The sequence below is a fragment of the Pinus tabuliformis genome, chromosome 8, assembly GCF_031772625.1.
Source record: "Pinus tabuliformis cultivar Carrire ecotype Pingquan chromosome 8, CPIR1, whole genome shotgun sequence".
Lineage (NCBI taxonomy): Eukaryota > Viridiplantae > Streptophyta > Pinopsida > Pinales > Pinaceae > Pinus > Pinus tabuliformis.
Genome location: NC_142294.1, coordinates 1,565,538,658 through 1,565,561,217, shown reverse-complemented (window position 1 = coordinate 1,565,561,217; position 22,560 = coordinate 1,565,538,658). Strand labels below are relative to the sequence as shown.

The window sequence follows — 22,560 nt, the reverse complement described above, 5'->3', positions numbered from 1 at the left end:
TATCAAGGACAACCCCTAATTCATAATACCAGCAATTTCCCATATCAAGCTTCGGATTTTGATCCGTAAACCTTTGACCCATTATTCTGTTCCATCATTTTGTCACCTCTGATCTGACCTGTAGATTCATCTAGTTACCATACACTTGTTCTATTACTAGTAAGTTGCCATCAAGGAAAACACATGCATCATAATGCCAACACCTGCAACCACACAGGTGGATTCACCCTCTAAATGATTATACATGTTTTGATTTTTTTAGTCAGTCTAGTTTCTTTTTTCATTCGACAATTGAAAATGACAGGGATAGAATAGGGAACGCTAGTTATGTCAATATAATCAAGTAGTTCAATTTAATTTTATATTACAATTTTAGACATTTTAGATGGACAAAGACTATTTTGAGGTGTGAATAGTTTAGTTTCCCCAATGGCAGACTAGTCACATGTAGACATTAGTATGTAACACCAGTTTTGACATAATATGAAGTTTCGTCTTACTAATTTACACAAAAAAGATTAAAACATGACAATTTTAACCCAATAAGTTAAATGAAATAACATAAACATACATTATTCTACTCCATGTTGATTCACATAATGACAATTAGTAATTCATTTTTTCATTGAATGAAATTATTTCCATAAATTTCAACTACATACTCAAATTATATTGCCTCTTTTTTGGTAAAAACATTTTATTTGAAAATGTTAAAGTCTAAAATTCCTCCGAAATTTGTTTGGTAAACTTCACTCAATGAAAGAGTCACAGTTGTTAGGTCAACACATGGTATTGGTGACTTGTGGTATCATATGTAGTTAAAGCCTTTAAAAGGCTTGGGGATTCTCATACTAATGGGCGAGAGTTAAGTTAAAGGCTCACTTGGTTGGACCTAGGGTGTTGGTTAGCTTTGTTGCGTTTAAGGATAATAATAAATCTATTGTTATATGGTTTTTCTTCGGTTAGGGTTTTCCAAGGTAAATCATGCGTACATGGTTTAAGTGTGTGTTAATTTTTTTTCCTCAGTTGGGGTTTTCCATGGTTAATCATGTGTACATGATTTAAGTGTGTGTTAATTTATAATTATTTTTCTTCATACATAATTTTAATTATTAACAATTGGTATCAGAGCTAAGGAATCATGACCTAGAGAAGGATGCAGTGGTTCCAAAAGTCAACACATTGTCTATTGAGGTTGAAGCAGACTAGAGATTAAGCTAGCACGAGCATGTGTGGAGATTTCAATATGATCATCCTGAGAGGAAATAGAGGTTTGACAAGATGAGATGTAACCATGGAAGCTAGTTCTAGATAAGAGAGCACCCGTTGTGCCAGAGTGAGAGGATGGTGGCATAAGTGCTGGGACATTAATAATTAAAAGAACTACTTTGGAGATAAAAATTTTGTAAACTACATGTATATGGGCATACAACTATAAGAACGAGTTAGGCATGCATACCCTTATTAGTAAATTCTAGATGTAGACCTAGGTGAAAGGGGAGGAGAGCATGTAGATTTTTTAGCTTGTTCTAGTTAAGTTTAGAGGAGGGATTGTTAGGTAAACTTAACAATGAAAGAGGTATAGGCTATTAGGTCAAGAATGACGGTTTCAAAAATGTGTTATTGGTGACTTGTGCTATTAATCCCCTGGTTTTATATGTAGTTAAAGCTTTGAAAAGGCTTGGGGAATTTGTTTTGTAATGTGTTAGAGCTTAGTGGAAGGCTCACTAGGTTAGGGCCCAAGGTTTTGGATGGAATGGTTTCTTTTAATAAATAATATAATATGTCTATTATTAGGCTATTTTTTTCCCCAATTGGGATTTTCTAGAGTATCAAAGCCAAATGAAGGGTCGAAAAGGAGACACGAATACTTGGTGAAGAAATAACCATAGTGTTTAGTCAAGTGACAAAGGGGGCTAGAGCAGTGCATGAAATACCCACTTGGAGAGGACATGAGATCACTAATTTAGCAGACAAATGCAAAGGAAAATACCAAATTCAACATAGACGGAAACCAAATCAAGATGTTGGTTGCAATGAAGAAGCATGAAGAGAGCACTTAGTGTGAGCGGGTGTGAGCAAGAGAATGACAACGTAAGTGCCAAGATAACAACATGTTTTTTTCTTTTTTTTCACTTTAGAGATGACAATTTTGTAAACTACACGTATATGGGCATGCCACTATAATATTTGGTTATCCATGCATACCCCTATCTGTAAAGTATTGATGGAGATCTAGGTGATAGAGAAGGACAATATACAAATTTTTAAAATAAGAACCGAAAAATTTCCCTAATCAAGTTTAAAGGGGGATGGTTTGGTAAACTTGACTCGATGAAAGAGTCAAGGTTGTTAGGTCAATAGTGGTGGTTTTGGGAGCATGATATTGGTGACCCATGGAGTTAACCTTGTAGTATTATATGTAGTTAAAGTCTTTAATAGGTATGGGGATTCTTCATTGTAATTAGGCATATTTGAGCTAAATACTCATCTAGTCGAGGCCAAGGTGTTGGGTGGCTTGGCTGCATTTAATTTAAGTATAATAATAAATATGTTAAAGATAGTTTTTCCTAGATTGGGTTTTCAGAGTACATGATTTATTTGTGTTGTTTTACAATCAAATTTTTCTCACGTCATTTTAATTATTAACCAACCTAGATCCATATAATTTTGGATCTACCAAGCACAGAGAGGGATTAAATCTCTTTTCACTCTAGAATTAAGATGGATCTAGGATGGTTTAGTTATTAATTATAATTATTAATTTTATTATTTTATATTATTTTATTAATTTTAGTTTTATTTTTATTTTTATTTTTATGTAATTGGACAGAGGACGAGATATGATATTACAACATCTCTTCCATACTGGGCTAGAGAGTGCCTCTTTCACTAACATGATAATTTTTGCCTAATCAATTCAAGAAAATAGTAAATATAAATTTTACCCAATCACAAGGAGTTGAGTGTGGGCATGTTCAGAATGGTTGGTTAGAAATTTGAGGTTCTCAATTGGATGTCCAACAAGGAGTGTGCCGACTCGAGTATAGGATGGATTATATCTGCATGAGAGTTATGTTGGTTGGGTATGTTGGTCAATGAGGGAACAAGTTGGAATGTTAGACAAGTTATGGGTTAGTTTTATAAAGTGAAGGGTCATGAGAAGGTATAAAATTTGAAGGGAAGGGTTAATTTCATTTTGGAGTTTCAATATTGTCAAGTTAAAGTAAACTATTATTTTCATATGATTTTTTTTTTTTTTTTATTATCGAAAATTGAAGATCATCACAGGAATTTTTTTAGTAAAGCACTCTGAAATCCAACAAGAGATAAATGCAAAAGGAGGTGAGGAAGTGTTGAAGAAAGTGTAACTAGGTTTTGTCTTCATAATGTAATTTTGATCTTTGTACTTGTAAAATAAAAGAATTATTTTTGTCATTATCAAGAATGGGATTCTTGCCCATTTGATAGGTCAAGCACATGTTTAAGAGATTTTAGGAAAGTCAAAGAGTCAATGTAATTATTGAAGACCCATGTGGGCATGTTACACTATGTAACATATGTAATTATGTCAAAGATATATGTCAAAATTGATCCTCCAAAGCACAAGGACAAGTCTCCTCTTCAAGTCGGCTCAAAAAATGAAATTTGGTGCACTTTAAGTCAAGTCGGCCTCACTAGCTCAAGTCGGCCCAAATAGGAGGGACAATCTACTATATATAGGGCAGTTCAACCTCACAAAAGAATAACTACTCATCTCTGAAATTAGTGAGAAAGGAAGGATGATAAGAGGTGCGAAAAAGGAGCATTGAAGTGATTCTAGTGCAATGAAGAAGAGGAAAGAGAAACCGAGTTTGGGAGGATTGTTTTTGGGCCTAATTCTGTCACATGTGTGAAGAAAGGAGGGCAGTTCTGCAGTCACATCAGATCCACAAGGGCAGCAACACAATAAAGTTCAATTGGGCCAAGAAGTGACTCCAAATAAGCCTCCATCTCAAGTGAAGGAGGTCCCACATCTAGCGAAGGAAGGGAGCAATTAAAAAGGGTTATCTCAAGCCCTAGATCAGCCACACGTGTGAATAAATCAAATATGCATTAGGGTTAAGAGGATTAACCTATAAACTCATAGATGCACCAGAATAGGTGGCTCATTATCTAGTCAAAATATCAAGAAGAAGAAATATTTCCAAGCGAGGAAAGGAAGTCACTAAATAGGTCTCTAAGGAGACCTAGGGTTTCTGCAGTTGCCAGAAAAAGGGCTATTAGTTTCCAGAAGAAGTGCGAAGGAAGAAATCAAGGTGCAAAGCAGAGGAAGGCATTGATTGAAGGAAAAAAGAAAGAGAGACTATGTCTTGCACTTGGAGGATCTACTGGTCAAGGGTCTAAGGTTTTACATTTGTCAATTAAAGCTTCAAAAAGAGAAATTTGCAGAAGGATTTTCCTCTCTAAGAGAGAGAGGTTTTGCCCTGGTAGATAAACATCATCTTATGTTCTTGTCTCTTTTTTTTGGTAACTGATTGATGAAGTAAGAAGAACACACACTTATAATAATAAGAGAAGATTGTGCTAATAAGAAAAGTAATAAAGTACTTCACAAATTGTTATCATCGTCAGAAGAATATCACTATAACCCAAATTCCCTAGATTCTTCAACATGGTATTAGAGGTAAGGTGACACATCAAGGAAGGGAATGTCAAGAACACAGAAGATTGAAGCATCAAGATAAAGAAGCAAGGGCACACAAAGGTTGAAGCATTAGATCTACAATCAAGGGTTCCAGATCCATCAAAGATAAGGAGGATTACCATCTCCTCTTCTAGATCCATCAAGAAGGACTACCAGCGTGGGAAAAAAGAAAGAATAAAGCCTTCCATAAGAAGGTTCATCCAAGAAGGGTTTACATCAAAGACTCATCATCTTCAAAGGAAGGTACTTAGATCCATACTCATCATTGAAGATCTCCATATCTACACAGTGAGAAGCCTTCATCACCAAGCAAATAACTCATAAGGCACCTTGAAGGAAGCATCTTGAAGAACTCCAAGATCTAAGAACTCAAATCATCAAATATTCAAGAAAGCAACAAGGTCTCTTCACAAAAACTCTCTCAAGTAAGTGTTTTTATGTCCTCATCTGAAAATATAAAAATATCTTTTTTCAAGGAAAGCAACAAATTGGTTGAGACTGCTAATTTTCTTGCATGGAAAAAGAGGACTAATCTACTTCTCAAAGAAAATGAACTTCTGAACTACATCAAAGGGAGTGTCACTGTTCCTGCTAAGGAACAAAATCAAGCCCTAGCAAAGTACAATAAGGATGAAACAAGGGCTTAAAGGGTTTTGATAGAATCCATCAAGGACCCTCTCATTCCTTATGTTTCCAAACTTGAAATATCTAAAGAAATCTATGATAAGATGGTGGAGCTATTCTCAGTTAGTATAGCTGGAGAAGTGGTATTGTTGCGTAATGAACTATATAAAATGAATATCTCCAAGAAAGAAGGAATAACTCCCTACTTCATGACTGTCTCTGAGATGAGAGACCAGCTACAAAAACTGGGAGAAGTTATGTCAGACAGAGAGATGAAAATTGTGGTGCTCAATGCATTACCTGAGGAATGGGGAAAATTCACAGCAAATATACATGCCAAGAAGGAAGCTACCCCATTGAATGAACTCTGGTCTCTATGCAAAATTGAAGAGACTCGACTCAAAGCCAAGAATGATGTGGGATCCAAGGAGTAAGCATTTGGTGCTATGGCCAAAAGAAAAAGGAAATTTGGCAAGTTTGGTCCACAGAGAAAGGGTAAAAGAGATATGTCTAAAGTCCAATGCTTTTGCTGCCAAGAATATGGACACTATAAGAGGGATTGTCCTAAGTTCAAGAAGGACAACAACAAGAGAAAACGAGAAGAATCCATTAGGGAAATTTTGAGGTTTAAAATGGGCCTCATAAGAAAAATATACAACCAAAATAAAATTTATAGTAACCAATAGGATTCAAGATGATGATGTTAACCATGGGGGATGATTCACCATTTTTGGAGTAAAAAGGTAAAAAGATTAAAAATAATAAATAATAAAACTACTTTTCCAACTCGTGTTTCCAACTTATCTCCCTCAATTTTTACTCAAATTTTGAGGAGTACTCGTTGGATGAAAAATTTAATTCCTCATTCAAGGATTACCCATGTTACATACTTTCGATAGACCCTGCTATACGAAAAATGAGAAATACATGAAAAAACGTGATTGCAATCACATTTTTCATGTATTTCTCATTTTTCATGTAGCAGGATCCATGGAAATTATGCAATATGGGTACTCCTTGGATGAGGAATCAAATTTTGTATCTAACGAGTGTTTCAACTTGAAATTTGAGTAAACCCATAGGGAGATATGTTGAAATACGAGTTGGAATTTTTTTATTTTATTTTTTCCCTCTAAATTTTGATGATGTAATCTAATCTTATATTATTATTTCCACTATTACTTTATAATTTCCTTAGGAGGCCCATTTTAGACCTCAAAATTCCCCTAATGGCACATTACCCAAGAAGTGAAAGAAGAAGATAAGAATCAAAAGAAGGATGACTCTTCAGATCTCTACTATGATTATTATTATTTTTTTTAACTGAAATGGGTATGATTTATTTATTGAGGAAAACATTGGACTTACGCCATGGCAGCCATCATTACATTGCTTCTGTTTCTGTTTCTTGTGCTATTACAAAATGCAGATTGCTCATGGATTACAAGGATGGAATGAGCTTTCGTCATTTATGAGGAGTTGTCCTTTCCCAAGAGTGCAACCTTTGTTCGCCAACAGGTCTGCTTCACTGTTCAAGTTTCTGACGATATGGAGGAATTTGTAGGAGTCGAAGTCGAGCACAACTCTCTTTAATCTGTTCAGAGTTTTGTTGAGGCTTGCATTGGTGAACAATTTGCCCGTGTTTAAATTTTTTATTAGGATCTTTGAGTCTCCAAAAGCTTGGAATTCTTTGTCTCCTCTCTCTCTGGCTATTTGAAAAGATTTGAGCAGGCGTTGGATCTCTACTTGATTGTTGGTTTTCTGCTCGATGCCCTAGCGAAAGCTGTCCCTTCTTGATCCGTCCGAGGCATAGATGACCCCTCTTGCTCCTGTTGTCCCAGGATTACCTTTGGAGGCTCCATCGAAGAAAATCGTAGTAATTTTTTGTTTTCGCCACCATTCTTGAATAGTAGCTTCGGAGTCTCTTTTTCGCCATTCTGGATTCGCTGCTTGAGGAGCTGATAACTGCTTCCGAGGGTAGGGGGAAAGGGGGCCCAGCCACCTCTCTTCTTCAGGGAGAAGCAAAGTGTCATCTGAAAAATATTGTTGTTGTGCTGCTTCCAGGAGGAAGGATTTGGCCTTTACCACTGCTGAGAATGGAGCTTGCACCTTTTCGTTGAAAATCAGATCATTCCGGGTCAACCAGATCTGCTAGCATACATATTTGGGGATAGCGTTCCAGACTTTTCTCCAAAATGATTTGCTGGGGATTTTGTTGGGAGAACATTGATTCCATGCGTCAAATAGATCTGCTACAGAGTTAAATTGGGGCACTGTGATTTTTAGCTGATGGAGTATGAGTCTCCAAACTTCTTTAGCAAATTACATTCCATGAAGAGATGCTTGGCTGTTTCTGAGCTGCTTCTGCACAGCTCACATCTATGCGGCCCAGCTATGCTTTTTTTCATCAGATTGTCTCCTGTTAACAACTTGTTGTGAACCAGTGTCCAAAAGAAGAAGTTTACTTTAGGTAAAGCTAGCGGATCCCAAAATTTCCTCCAAAACTCTGGAGATTTACTGCTATTCCTGATTGGCTGGAGGGCGTTGTAAGCTTTTGCTATTGTGTAGCTTCCAGATTTCCCCCACCCCCAACTATCATTCATTTTCTTGTTCACTGGGGCCGCTTCTTCCAACAATTCTTCAAGGATGCATTTTTGCTGGTTTAAGTGATCTGGAACTCCAAAGAAGTCCCATCCTTGCCAATCGTCATGACAGTCCCATTTGGATAATTCATAGACGCTGTTTATCCCTGCGCATTCCAGCCAATTTTTCAGTTCTGCGATTTCTTCATTTTCTGCGAGGGAGTCTCAATCCATTATGCGATCGTGCCACATATTTGTTTGCTTGCTGTTGCCTGGGATCCTATATGCCTTTCCTTTGAAGAAGTTTAGACTTTTACTACATAATCGCCATACCTGAGTGCTGTAACTTGATTGTCTTGCCTGCAGATTTCTGAGCGGCACCTTGTGGGCATACTTCAACTTCAACGTTTCGCTGACAGGATGCTTGGGGTCTTTGAAAAGATTCCACATGATTTTGCCTCCCATCACCAAGTTGACTAATGCAGGGTCGCGGATTTGCAAGCCTCCCTCAGAAGTTGAGCGTTTGACCATGTCCCATTTCACTAAATGAAATTTGCGTTGATTTCCTTTCCCTCCCTGCCAGAGGAAGTCACGAAGGATTTTGGAGATTTGATCTGTCACACTTTTTGGGGCGAGAAGGAAGGCTGCATGGTAAATTGGGAGCGCAGATAACACAACCTTGATCAGGATGACCTTGCCTCCTTTTGTGAGCCAATAACCTCCCCAGGCTGAGATTTTTGATTTAATTTTGCTGATAATTTCGGACCACAACGACCTCTTGTTGAAACATTTAGTGATGGGAAGGCTGAGGTATTTAATCTTCTCCCAATGTGCATGTCCGTTGAAGCCAAGAAGATTAGAGATACATGTGAGCTCTTGTTGGCCAATGTTCCAACCATAGATTTCACTTTTTCTTTCATTGATTGAGGCTCTCAAGACCTTGCAATAGCATTTTAAGACATAGTCAAAAGCTTTGGCTATTCTAACAGAGGCGCCTCCCATGAGGAGAGAGTCATCCGCAAATAGAGTGTGGTTTTCAGCTGGAGAGGTATTGGAAGGTTTGAGGCCAGGAAGGGAGCCTGAGACTTTTTTAGCTGATAGCTTTCTGCTGAGAGAATCCGCCATCAGGATTTACAGGAAGGGAGAGAGTGGGCATCCTTGCCTGAGGCCTCTCTGTGCTTGAAAAAAAGGAGTAGGACGACCGTTTACAAGAGGGGCAATCCAGGTGTTGTCAGTACAAGCAGAGATGAGATTGACGAAATGGGGGGAGAAGCCATAGGAATGGAGGACTTTGTAGAGGAAGGAGCGATTGACTCGGTCAAAAGCATTGGCCATGTCGAGTTTTATCAGCATGCCTTTTTCTTTTTGCTGTTTGCTTGAGTGAATTATCTCCTGAACTTGGATGACATTATCCAGTATGTGCCTGCCTTCTACGAAGCCACCTTGATTGCTTGAGATCAGCCTGTTGAGCAATGGCTTGATCCTGTTTGCTAGGAGCTTTGCCAGAATTTTATTGGAGGCGTTGCAAAGCGATATAGGCTTGAATCTGGCGAAGGTTTCGGGATTGGTTTCTTTAGGGATAAGGGTGAGGTAGGTGGAATTAGTTCCTCCTCCTACTTTGGCTTTTTTCATGAATCCTTTTATCATCTTTAAAAGGTCCGCTTTGATGATGTCCCAGCAAGTTTTATAAAAGTGTATTCTGAATCCATCAGGCCCAGGGGCCTTGTCCGAGTCCATAGACCAGATGACTTTTATGATTTCTTCTTTAGTGATGGGCTTAATGAGAACGAAATTGTCTTCAGGGCTGACCAGGAGAGGAATGTTCGAGAGGAGCTCAACAGTTTCTTCCTCGTTGGTTTGAATGCTTGCGGTGTAGAGATGTTTGAAATGTCTTTCAGCTACCTCTTTTCTCTGGCTGAACCCTTTGCAGATCTGCCCCTCTGCTGTTGTTATTTCAGAGATATGGTTTCTGGAGAGTCTTGCTCGATATTGGCGATGGAATAAGGAGATGTTCCGGTCGCCAGCCTTCAACCACAGACTTCGAGATTTGATTCTCCAATACTCTTCTTCCATTCGGAAAGATCGAAATGATGAGCATTGTATTTTAACTTCTTTGTTAAGCAGTGTTGGAGTAATATCTCTGGTTTCCATTTCGACTTGCAATGCCTCTAAAGACTGAACAATTTCTTTTCTTTGACTGGTTGGATTTGGGGCAGGTTTCTTTATCCAATTCTTTAGGGCTTGCTTTGTGGCTTTGAGCTTTTGTTCCCACACATAATTGGAGGACCCTGTGAAGGATTTGGCCCATGCTGCTTTCACTATGTTAGTGAATCTGTCCCTTTCTATCCAAAGAGGGCTGAATCGAAAGGGGATTGGACCTAGTGCTTCTTCATCTTCCAGAATGAGCTGAATTGGTTTGTGATCTGAGGTCAGTTTGGGTAGAGTATGGTGATGATTATCTTCTTGTTCATCATTGGGGCACCTTGGACTAGGAACCGATCCAGACGGGCTGATATATGGTCCTCTCCCACTCTGTTTTTGGACCATGTGTAGAGCCCTTTGACCGAATTGAAATCAAGAAGATCCCACTGCTGTATCTCTGTTGTTAATTCCTCCCATTTTTTCTTTGGATTTTAAAACAATGTTTAAATCCCCAGCAAGAATGATATTACTTGGGGAATGCTGCTCTAGAAATTCATTAAGTGAATTCCAACAATCTCTCTTTTCAGAATACAGGACAGGTACATAAAGATTGAAGAGGGATATGGTCAACTTACTTGGACAATGCATTAGTTCCGTAAAGATCCAGTGTTGGGTCTCATGGGATTTGATCAGATGGAAGAGATCTTCTGTCCAAAGAGTTGCAAGCCCTCCGGATGAGCCTCTTGAGCTGACTGCTCTTCCTGCACTTTTCTTCCATTTCTTGCTTATGTCTAGAAGGGCTTTACCCTCTATCTTAGTCTCTTGGAGCATGAGAATGTCTGAGGGTTCTATTTTGAGTAGATCCTTGACCGCTTCTGCTTTTGTGGGATTACCCAGACCTCTACAGTTCCAAGAGAGGAGGTGCATTATTTACCAGGGGTGGGGTGGGAGCCTCCCTTAGGGGGCATGTTCTTGGAGTTTCTCCCGATAGACATCTCTATTATGGGCTGGCTTCCTTGGGTTTTGAGCCTTTTCGCCTCCTCTTCCCTTGCTTCTCTCTGGGATTTCCTGCCGACTTTTCTTGTGGGTTGCTCGTAGGTTTCCTCCTTCGAGGAGTCAGAGCTATCAGCTGGTTTTTTCCTTGTGACATCTGTGTATGAGGGATTGGAAGGGCTTCCTTGGGGGACTTCCAGGTGAGCCATTTCCTCATCTTCTTTGTTAGAGATAGGAGGAACAGTCTGATCCAAATTTTCCGAGACTATTGTAGCTGGCTTGCTATGTCTGTTTTCTTTGTCATTTGAGTTCTTTTCTTGGGTGGGGTTGGAGCTGCTTGGTGCCTCTTTCGAAATGCCTTTCCCGTTTCCTTTTTTGTGATTGGTGGTTTTTTGTATTAGGGTCCATTTCTCGTCGTTATGTTTGTCTGGTTGTTCTTCCGCCTTTTTCTTGCATTGTTTGGTGAAGTGCCCGTAGCCATGGAAGTTGTTCATAATCCAACTCTTGGACATGCGTCCATCCTGTGAATGTTAGTTTAATGGCTTCTGGTAGACCCTCCTCCAGGTCAAATTCGACACAAATGCGTGGACATGAATATTGATCTTTTCTTGCAGCTTGATCTATGTATTTTCCTAAACCGTTGCCGATGATCTGAAGAGACTTCTGACTCCAGTAGTGGAGGGGAAGATGGGGAAGCTGCACCCACACCGGTACAGCAGATGGAAAATCCTGAGCTGGGTCGAAATCTGGCGACCATTTGTTGAGATATAGACCTTGGGGGCCCATAAAATAAGGTCTGTTTCTGAAGATTAGGCTTCTGTCCTCTGCACTTTCGAAGACGAAGACAAAGAAGCCTTTGCCTACGAAGTAGTTTTTTATTCCTTCTTTGATTAACGGCGTCCAGTTCCTTTGAGTCCATTCCTCTACCGACTTGGGTGAGGGCCAGAGGCCCGTGAACTGGCCTATGAGACCTCTCTCAGTAAGATTCAGAGTTGCTTTGTAGGTTTCTTCTTCAAGAAGGGCTACTGAGGGTATGGATTCCATCTTCTTGACAAACTACTGTTGTCTGGCTGAGGCGGACGCTTGGTGCTCGAATCAATCATTTCTTTGAAAGCAATCACCTCCACGGGAGGGGGCAGGGGAGGGTCCAATGGATCCGGACCCCCTGAGGGCGGCATGACTGATCATAGCAGATCTACAAAGCTGGCCCAATCGCTCAGAAAAAGGAGATGCCAAGTAGGAGGAACTAGTTGGAGGCGGCCCAAGTCGGGGGAGGCCGAGAGCGAGAAGGCCCAGCAACAAGGGCTGTCAGGCGGGGAGGCCGCAGGAGGCAGCACAAGGGAGCATAGCGGCTAGGTTGAGCCAGCCAGTCTACTATCCTTAATAATTTTTTTTTGGTAGGTAAGCATCCACGGGGGATTTGAACAAGTGACCTATTGCAAGGAGTGCCTTAACAGTGCACCCATTCACCATCAATCCAAAGCCCCCCAGGCCTCTACTATGATTGAAATTAACTTCTTCATATAAGTCTTCTTTAAAGTTTTGGGTATCATAGGAACATGTAGAAGCAGGATAGAATGCATGATTTATGAGAATGGCATCTTCAGGAATATAGGAGCATTATGTAGAGATAGCTTAGATAAAGATATTCATGTAGGAAGGATGTAACTATTGAACAACCTCATCAATGCATAAAGGAATGATCATGATCAAGAAGATTCATCTTAGAAGGCCACTATCATCAACAGAAAGGAGAATTTGCTGGATGACGACTGCAAGGATCCTCCAGTGGGATATTCAATAGAACGTTCATGACTTTCAGGAAAAGCAGATGTCTTGATAGGAATTTCACTAATGGGGATTCAATAAAGGATGCTATGTAGGCAAGGACAGATGTAGCAAAGAAAAGGAGTTTAAGGTAATCTCAATCGAGGAAGCTGTCAAAAGAAGCTGAGATGATCAAGGAAAATAACTAAAGATGAGGTATGTATGCATCTATGTTTTTTAGTTAAGTCATGTCATCATTTGTATTAATGAACATGGGGAATTTCTCTGGTAGCATGGTCAAGGACAAGGTAGATCTCCTTCATTGAAGAAAATGCATAAATGCATGGTTCACTCACTGATAAAGGTCAACATGAGAAATGTCCTCATATGGAGTATGAGGTGGTTGACAAAGAAAAATTATAAAGAAGCATATGAGATAAAGAGATCAGGGATAAAAATACACCATGGACACTAGGAATCAACATCCGACAGATTTGTTGAAGGCATCTCCTGGAAGAAGGCATGAGAATTCTGGCAAAGGAAGAAAAATATCAAAGGAACCTTGACACCTGGAAAGGCCTTGGGGATGTGAAAATGGAGGATGTTGATGATTCAAGACAACAAGATGTCATGATGGAAAGCCATCTCGTAAGGTACTATTTGATTTAATGTTATTTTTTATTTCTTTAATAATATATGGATGAGTTCATGCAGTGCTACTGGAACAATGGTTGTAAGTAAAAGTACAACTACCATTCATGTGGTGGATGGAAATTCCTGAAAAGGAGCATGATGAGAAAGAAGTAGTCATATGACGAAGGTTCCAGATATGTATCAAGAAGGCCACTTTCCGTGAAGAAAGGAATGACATGATGAACTAAGAAGGAAAGTGATTGATGATTGATACCCTACAAAGAAGAAGCTCGATTTCATGACATCAAGGAAAGAAAGTGATCAAGCCACTGAAGGACCCACAAAGAAGAAGTTGTTGATGGAAAGAAAAGTCCCTAGTTGAGAGGCAACTCTGACAAGTGCCTAATTAAGAGGGAGTTTGGACAAGTTCTTGGCCAGAGGGAGCTTGGGTACATTCATTCACAAGAATGGGAATATCTTCCCTAGATTAAGAGGGAGAGATAGACACAACATTCTTGTCATCACTTGGGAAGAAAAAATGGAGGATTGGGTAATCATCTGACATCTGATGCTCTTTGAGGATGTGTAGGGAATCCAAGATAAGCGTAGGCAAGATGACTAATATTATTTGAGGGATGGAAACCCAAGATAAGAATAGTCCTAGAAGGTCATACTCAGTGAACACCCGGGTGGGTATGTACCTTGAGAGACAATGATGAAGGTGTCTACAGTCATTGTTCTCGCCAACATTGTGCTCTGATCTAATGAGAGATAGAGTTTTCAGTGAAGGCCTTGCTGTGGAAACAATTTTGGTTACTATGATGCTATAACAAATGGATTTCCAATCCGATTTCTCTTATGTGATTTTCTTCAAATTGAAAATGTCCAAACACCTTGTAATGATTTATGAATACCTCCCTAATTAAGAGGGAGTGTTGAAGAAAGTGTAACTAGGTTTGGTCTTCCTAAATGTAATTTTGATCTTTGTACTTTTAAAAGAAAATAATTATTATTTGTCATTATCAATAATGGGTTTCTTGCCAATTTGATAGGTCAAGCACATGTTTAAGTGCTTCTAGGAAAGTCAAAGAGTCAATGTAATTATTGAAGACACATGTGGGCATGTTACACTATGTAATCTATGTAATTATGTCAAAGATATATGTCAAAAATGATCCTCCAAAGCACAAGGACAAGTCTCCTCTTCAAGTCGACTCAAAAAAATGAATTTTGGTGCACTTGAAGTCAAGTCGACCTCACTAGCTCAAGTTGGCCCAAATAGGAGGACTAGTCTCCTATATATAGGGCAGTTCAACCTCGCAAAAACATCACTACTCATCTCTAAAATTAGCGAGCAAGGAAGGACGAAAAATAGGTGCAAAAAAGGAGCATTAAAGTGATTCTAGGGCAGCGAAGAAGAGGAAAGAGAAACCGAGTTTGGGAGGATTGTTTGGGCCTAATTTTGTCACACACGTGAAGAAAGAAGGGCAGTTTTGCAATCACATCAGATCCACAAGAGTAGCAACACAATAGAATTCAATTGGGCCAAGAAGTGACTCCAAATAAGCCTCCATCTCAAGCGAAGGAGGTTCCACGTCTTGCGGAGGAAGGGAGCATGTAAAAAGGTCTATCTCAAGCCCTAAATCAACCACATGTGCGACGAAATCAAATCTGCACTAGGGTTAAGAGGATCAGCCTCCAAACTCATAGATACATCAAAAGAAGAGGCTCATTATCTAAGTCAAAATATCAAGAAGAAGAAAGATTGCCAAGTGAAGGAAAGGAAGTCACCAAAGAGGTCTCTAAGGAGACCTAGGGTTTCTGTAGTTGTTAGAAAAAGGGCTATCAGTTGTCAGGAGAAGTGCAAAGGAAAATTTCAAGGTGCAAAGCAAAGGAAGGCATTGATTGAAGGAAAAAAGAAAGAGAAATCATGTCTTGTGCTTGGAGGATCTACTAGTCAAGGGTTTAGTGTTTGGCATTTGTCAATTGAAGCTTCAATAAGAGAAATTTGCAGAAGGGTTTTCCTCTCTAAGAGAGGGAGGTTTTGCCCTGGCAGAGAGCCAACATCTTGTGTTCTTGTCTCTTTTGTTATGGTAACTATTTGATGAAGTAAGAAGAGCACACATTTATAATAATAAGAGAAGATTGTGCTAATAAGAAAAGTAAAAAAGTACTTCACAAATTGTTATCATCGTCAGAAGAATCTCACTATAACCCAGATGCCCTAGATTCTTCAACAGGAAGTTGATTGATAGGGTCTTGATTTTGGCCAAAAAACTTGTAGAACTCGAGCTCTTTACCTTTGAAGAGGAAGATGACATATTTGATACCATTCAATTGGATTATTTGTCTAGATAGATGCATGGATTCTTTGTCTAAATGGATGCCTTTCTTTTCTTTTTTGTTATATATGTTAGTGGGAACCTTGCTACAATTATATATGTTGATAGCTCTAAGTTTGTCAATAAAATGTTCGCAAATTTTATTATCTTTTTGGTTTTATAATCAAAGTTCTAATTGTTCAAATGGACAAAAGTTTCACTGATATGCTACTGCTCTAATTTCCAAGTGGCGGGGCGCATAAAGGATGGCATATATGATATATATTTCTTTATGAATGAGTAATACAAATGCTTCCTGACCAAAAAAAATGAAAAATAATTTAAAATTTCATGTATACCTTATACTTCACACATATTATGTTGAGATACATTTAAATGAGTACACACCAATGACACCACCTATTCATCTTTGATTCACCAGTGTTACAATCTATGTAGAAATCATATAAAAATAATTTACTATAATTATTTACTTACACTTTATATAGAAATTAGACCATTTATTTATAATTTATATACAAATTATACACAAATAAATAAATAAATAAAACCATTTACTCTTTTATTGGCTGGATATCATTTTCCAAATACAATAAAATTATCCACTTTCTTATAAAGTAGTTGATCCACTTGTTCAAATAATTGTTTGTAATGAGTTAATTTTTTTAATAATAATAAATCAAGATATAAAATATTACTCTAATACCCACCCAAAAAAAAAGTAAAAACAACAATTATTTAAAACCTTCACCCATATAATTTTATATCAAAACAATTACACAGTTAGTCATAAGGAATTGGTGCGATATCCTAGGCTACAAGCCAGTTGGTCACATATCGCAGAAAGAGATGGCACTAGAGTTATTCATCATGATTTGGGTGTTACCTGTTGATATTGTGTCTTTCGCATGTAATGTAATGTTATTACAATTAAATATTAAAAAGACGTGATTGTGAAATAAGAGGGATGGTACAACCAATTGATCTCAACATTTAATTTTAAATCTGATTTCCTAACACTAATCTTCCTCTTAGATTGCCCTAAGGCTTACGTGTTGGGATAACATTCTCACGGTTCTCATAACATTTATCGATTGGTTAATATAATCAACTTCTTTTAATTATTAATAAATAAATTTAAAATTAGTATTATATATTATTAAATTTTATTGGGCTAAAAATTCATTTTCTTAGGAAAATTTGGCTAAGTGAAACTCTGTTCAGCTGCAGCAGAGACTGAAATAGGTAATTTCAGGTGGTAGGTTTTTTTTAAATAATAATGAAACTCTGACCTCTTCAACGGCAAGAAAGCAAGAAATAATTTCGCAGTTGTCTATAACGCGATTTTTTGAAAGTTTTTTTGGTGGGTTTTTTTGGTCGAAATTTGGCAGGAATTTATTGGAATGGCAAGTTTGATAGCTAGTTTCTGCACAATGAAAGCGTCCCAGGGGTTTTCGAAGGTGCTGAATCCAAATATGCAGTTAAAAAACCATTTTAACTGCAACAAATCAAGATTTAACCTCAATTTCTTCCGCCTCCAAAAAAATCGCATTATAGACCCCTCCAATAATTTCAAGTGGCATGATTTTACTCCAATAATTTCAAGTGACATGATTTTTTTAATAATAATGATTCTACACACATTCAGAAAAATAACAACACCGCTCAGCATAAACTCCCCACAGTATGAAGCAAACAAATGATTTCACATAAATTCCCCAAATAACATGGTTTTCTTTAAATAATAATACTAAATCTATTACTAAATCGGCTTACATGCAAGAATAGCAACAGCGATTTCAGCATAAATTCCCCACAGTACGAGGCAAACAGATGGTTTCAGCATAAATTCCCCACAGTATGAGGCAATCAGATGGTTTCAACATAAATTCCCCACAGTATGAGGCAAACAAATGTTTCAATTCACCGCACACCAACGAATTCAAACAATAAAATATATCTATCTCATCTTTTTAAACCATTAATAGAATGAGCCGTTTAAAAATCTCAGGATAGATAAATTCTCATTGAAAGTTCCCAAAAGATTTTAACACAAGATGCAGAACAAAGAAGTATTGTATTAACCTACGCCAAAGAGTACACTGCATCAAACCAGTTTATCGCCTAATATCCTCCCAAGCTTTTGTACTTGCATAACCCCGACACTATGAAACCCTCGCCCTCACTTATCACTTGCAGAAGCATCAATACTTTTGACATCGCTAACGGAGACGCCGTCTTATTTAATCTTGGGGGCTTTGACGGTCAGGACACCGTTCTCCAATTTAGCAGATATGCCGTCTGCATTTGCATTTTCCGGCAGCCGGAATTGCCTCATGAATCTCCCGCTTGATCGCTCTACCCGGTGCCACTGGTCCGTGTCCTGGACATCCTCCTTGTGCCTTTCCCCACTAATTCGCAGACTGCCGTTATCTACTACTTCGATCTTTAACTCTTCCTTTTTCAGCCCTGAAAACATTCAGCAGAGCAGTACGTTACTCAATCTTTGGGCCGCAAATCGAAAAGCAGGGCACTCAGACCCAAAGAAAAAGAAAGGCCGCAACTTACCAGGCAAATCCGCGGTATAAACGTGAGCTTCGGGGGTTTCTTTCCAGTCAAGCTTTGTGTTGGCGATGGCCTGCGCGTCCCGTGAGAAAGAAAAGGCAGGGGTGTCCAGTGCACTGCTGAAATCAAAGGCGTCCCATACTCGAGACACGGGAAGCCACGGCTCGAATAGGCTACTCCTGCGGTCCCATGGATTACACAGGCTGCCGGCTGTAGATCGACCGAAAAAAGGAGTCAGTGCCATTTTTTCCAACTCTTTATCGTTACAGGGAAATCGAGCAGAGCTTAATAATCAAAACAAAAGACTAAACGCTTGCGTTGATATGAAGCAAACAAACTCGCCCACACAATCGTTGAATGAAAATGGGAGAGAGTAAATTATTTATAGGCGTGACAGAACTGGGTGGAATCGTGAACGATGATGGTTCCGGAGACTGTAGCTAAGACTAAAGTTTTCAGAACCGCGATGATTTTCTGGTTCCAGACTCCGGCAAGGATAGAAGTTTCCAGAAGAGAACGGCCTTTTCAGGATGGTTTTCTTTATTTTTATTGTATTTTTCACCTCATTTTTTTGGTGGTAAAACTGCAACTTAATTTCACTGCAGAACGAAATTAAGAATATGGGAAGGCAATTCAAAGTAAAACGATAATAAAGACTAGCAATGGCTCCAGAATGCGCTAAGAGAGTCCTATATAAATGTATTGAAAGAATTGTATTATCGTTTAAAATAATAAATATTATAATCATTTAAACTAAATCTAATCAATAAATTGCTCAAAATAAAATAAATCCACACAAGCAATGTAGGAAATGTTAGAGGCACACAACACCAGGGGATTCCAAAAAGTAAGAAATCTTTATTCTAAATTCTATAATAAAATTGAATGGCCACAATTGGACATGTGTCAGTTTGACAATATCGATAAGCTTAAAGCCCTGTAACCTATAGCAAGGAATGCTTTAACAATACACCCATTCACCATCAATCCAAAGCCCCATGGGTAATATATTTTTAAATATTATTATTATGCTAATATTATATATAATAGTGTGTATTTTAAATTAATTTAAATATATTATTTTTTCTAAGAAATTTAATTTTTTATATTGAATTATATGATATTTATTTTTATAATTATATAGTAATCTATAATTTTATTAAAAAAATGTGTGTTTTCATCCAATATAATAGATATAAAATTGTAATTTTTAATTGAAATTAATCCATTTTAATTATAAGTTATAAAAATGTGTTTTTCATTAAATATAATAAATATAAAATTGAAATTTTTAATTGAAATTAATCCATTACCATTATAATAATTGATTGTTTTTATGTAATATTGTATATTTCAAATTAATTTCAAGACAATAATATTTTAAGTTGGACAATTTTTTTTGTTTGTAATATATGATATTTAATTTTATAATTTTATTTTTTTTAACTAAATTATTATTTTAATGAAAATTTATAATTTTTCAATTATGTATTTAAACATACTCTACCATAATTTTTTTTATTTATTATTATCATTACTTTTTTTAATGTAATATTTTATATTTTAAATTGATTTAAATTTTGATATATTTAATTTCCACATTTACATTATCAAATTAAATTTTAAAATATTTAACATAATAATAAAATCAAGGGTTTGACTTTGATCCTCTGGTTAAAATTAGCCGTTGCAATATAGCCGTTAGAGTCTTGCACACTCTATTTAATCAAGCTAAGCCTGATCAATTCATCAACTGTCCTGACGATGAACCACACTTGTTGGTTCGAAACGCGTCGACAAAAGATTAATTATGTGATTTCGGATTATCTAGACAATGTTATGGATCACAGAAGTCTAAATTCCTTAAAAATGTAATTTATGTTTTGAAGTTTAATATTTAATATTAAAATATAATAAATACAAAATTGTAATTTTTAATGAAAATTAATTGTTTGTTTTATGCAATATTGTATATTTCAAATTAATTTCAATACAATGAAATTTTAAGATTGATATTTTTTTCCATTATACAATATTTAATTTTATAATTTTAATTGTTTTTGTTAAATTACTATTTTATTGAAAATTCATGATTTTTGGTTATATTTTTTAACATAATAAACTAAAAAAAATAATTATTTAATTTATTTAATTTTATATAATATTATGAAAAATTTTGTATGTAATATTGTGTATTTTAAATTGTTTTAAAAATTGATATATTTAATTTCCAATTTCATATTATTAATTTAATTTCAAATTTTCAAATTATTAATATTTAGTAGACCCAGTTTTGTAATTTAAATTTCATATTTTGAAATTTAATGTTTAGTATTGAGTGATATCTAGGCATTGTTTTCAAAACTTGTAATGGGTGTCTTATAAGTTGGAGTATCTACATTATATTGTACCTACACCTATAAATGTAATATACAAAGGGTGTACCGATGTAAGAGATGAATATGCAAGCATACCCCTTTGCCATGCATGCTAGATGATTTGGATAACTTGTTCAATATAGTGTATGGACCTTTGTTATATAGTTGTTAAATAGTTGGAGTAGTGGGTCATGCTTTGGCTAGATGCTCTTTGAATGGATTGTGTTGGTTGTAGATTATATGAGGTGCCTAAAAAATAGAAGTTTTACATTTAATGGAGTTCATCAAGAAGTTGGATGAACCATGTACATGAATGACATTTTATTGTACTAACAGTTGCAACAGTTAGGTACCCATATATTTCAGTGAATGCTTGTTCCTTTATACAAGCTTTAACAGTTTGGTGGGGATTACATGAATTAGGTGCAAGATGTAAGTGGTAGGTTAGACTTTTGAAATCAAGATGTTACTCAATTGATGGTGGAGAAGATTTAAAGTGATAAATGTTGTGTTAGGAAATAATTATTAAAAATACATTCTTTATGTCATTCAATTTGTTTTGGGTTTAAGATGTTCTTAACATGGAGATAAGGTTAACCTTTATATTTGTTTATGAGATTAAGTTATCATGAAGAATATATGTTTTGTTTCCCAAATTAAGCTAGCATGAAGAATTCTTGCAAATGGTTGTTTGGGAAATATTGGCATGTAAAATTGTGAAAATTTTGATTACTATTTTAAAATTCTATATTTTGAATGTAAGATTTAGAGTTTTTTTTATTACAAATTTTGTGTGATAAAAATGAATATTTTTTTTGTAAATCATTACTTTGAATGTAATTAAAATTAACGTGGTCTAAAATTTATAAATAAAAAATTATAAGTATGTGTTATTAAAAGCTTTTTGAAATTATGTCGCTGGTTTCCAATTCAAAATTTAATAATGAGTACGCATTTAACACTGGGCTTTATTTTTTTTATAAGACGATCTTCCCAAATCTTCTATTTCTTAGCTATATCTTTACATTTTTAAAAATAACTAATTAATTATTAAATTACCCTTACAATTAAATAATTTTAAAATTAAATTTTCACTCGACCAAAGAATGGAATTTTGCATTCATCAAATTATCTTTAAATCAATATCCATTTAACAAACAAAAATAAATTTTAATAATAAAATTAAGTGTTTGTATGAAACTTACTACACACGGAGAACCCTTCAAAATCTTTTTCCATGTGAATTTGGTGGAATATGATGGAAACGGTTTACATTATATTTCAAGAAATAAACTATCCTTCAATACGGAAAACACAAAAATAAATTTTATTAATAAAATTAAGTGTGTATGAAACTTACTACACATGGAGAACCCTTCAAAATCTTTTTCCATGTGAATTTGGTGGAATATGATGGAAACCCGTTTACATTATATTTCAAGAAATAAAATATGCTTCAATGCAGAAAACACAGATTATTTAATAGTTAGTATGATTTCTTCAAAAAAAAATATAAAAATAAAAAGTAAATGTAAAGAAACATAGAACACCATGTGACTACCACCTTTTGTACAAGAGCGATTTGATTGATTTATTACGTTCAAACTTAAGCAATCGATAGTCCCAATAGAAGCATTTTGATAGTCCCAATATAATTTGCCCTGCCCTTGATGAGGTTCGAGCTGGGAAGCACTTATTCCCAATACCTCTGCATAGTCAACATGACATATGTTCGTTTCAGCAAATCCGAGACTACACGGGGTCACCGCCGGGCAGAAATTAGTAATTAGTTGCAACTCAATTCAGGGTAATTACATTGGTAGCACATTATATTTAGTTAGGTGTAT

The 22,560-nt window shown here is 36.4% G+C and overlaps 3 protein-coding genes across 3 annotated transcripts; all 3 read right to left on the bottom strand.

The window, feature by feature from the left end:
* Positions 1-7,084: 7,084 nt before the first annotated feature.
* On the bottom strand, positions 7,085-9,018 carry LOC149241993 (uncharacterized). The gene is made up of 3 exons (XM_089370740.1): positions 8,214-9,018; positions 7,777-8,060; positions 7,085-7,420 (listed from the first exon to the last, which is right to left on the bottom strand). The coding sequence occupies exons 1-3, from the start codon at positions 9,016-9,018 to the stop codon at positions 7,085-7,087; spliced, it is 1,425 nt and encodes a 474-aa protein (XP_089226866.1).
* A 2,427-nt stretch (positions 9,019-11,445) lies between these two features.
* LOC149241992 (uncharacterized) lies at positions 11,446-12,072 on the bottom strand. The gene has a single exon (XM_089370739.1). It carries the CDS (start codon positions 12,070-12,072, stop codon positions 11,446-11,448), a length of 627 nt encoding a protein of 208 aa, XP_089226865.1.
* A 5,756-nt stretch (positions 12,073-17,828) lies between these two features.
* Positions 17,829-18,813, bottom strand: LOC149241991 (18.1 kDa class I heat shock protein-like). The gene is made up of 2 exons (XM_089367615.1): positions 18,339-18,813; positions 17,829-18,239 (listed from the first exon to the last, which is right to left on the bottom strand). The coding sequence occupies exons 1-2, from the start codon at positions 18,577-18,579 to the stop codon at positions 18,010-18,012; spliced, it is 471 nt and encodes a 156-aa protein (XP_089223741.1). The 5' UTR covers positions 18,580-18,813; the 3' UTR covers positions 17,829-18,009.
* Between the last annotated feature and the right edge of the window lie 3,747 nt (positions 18,814-22,560).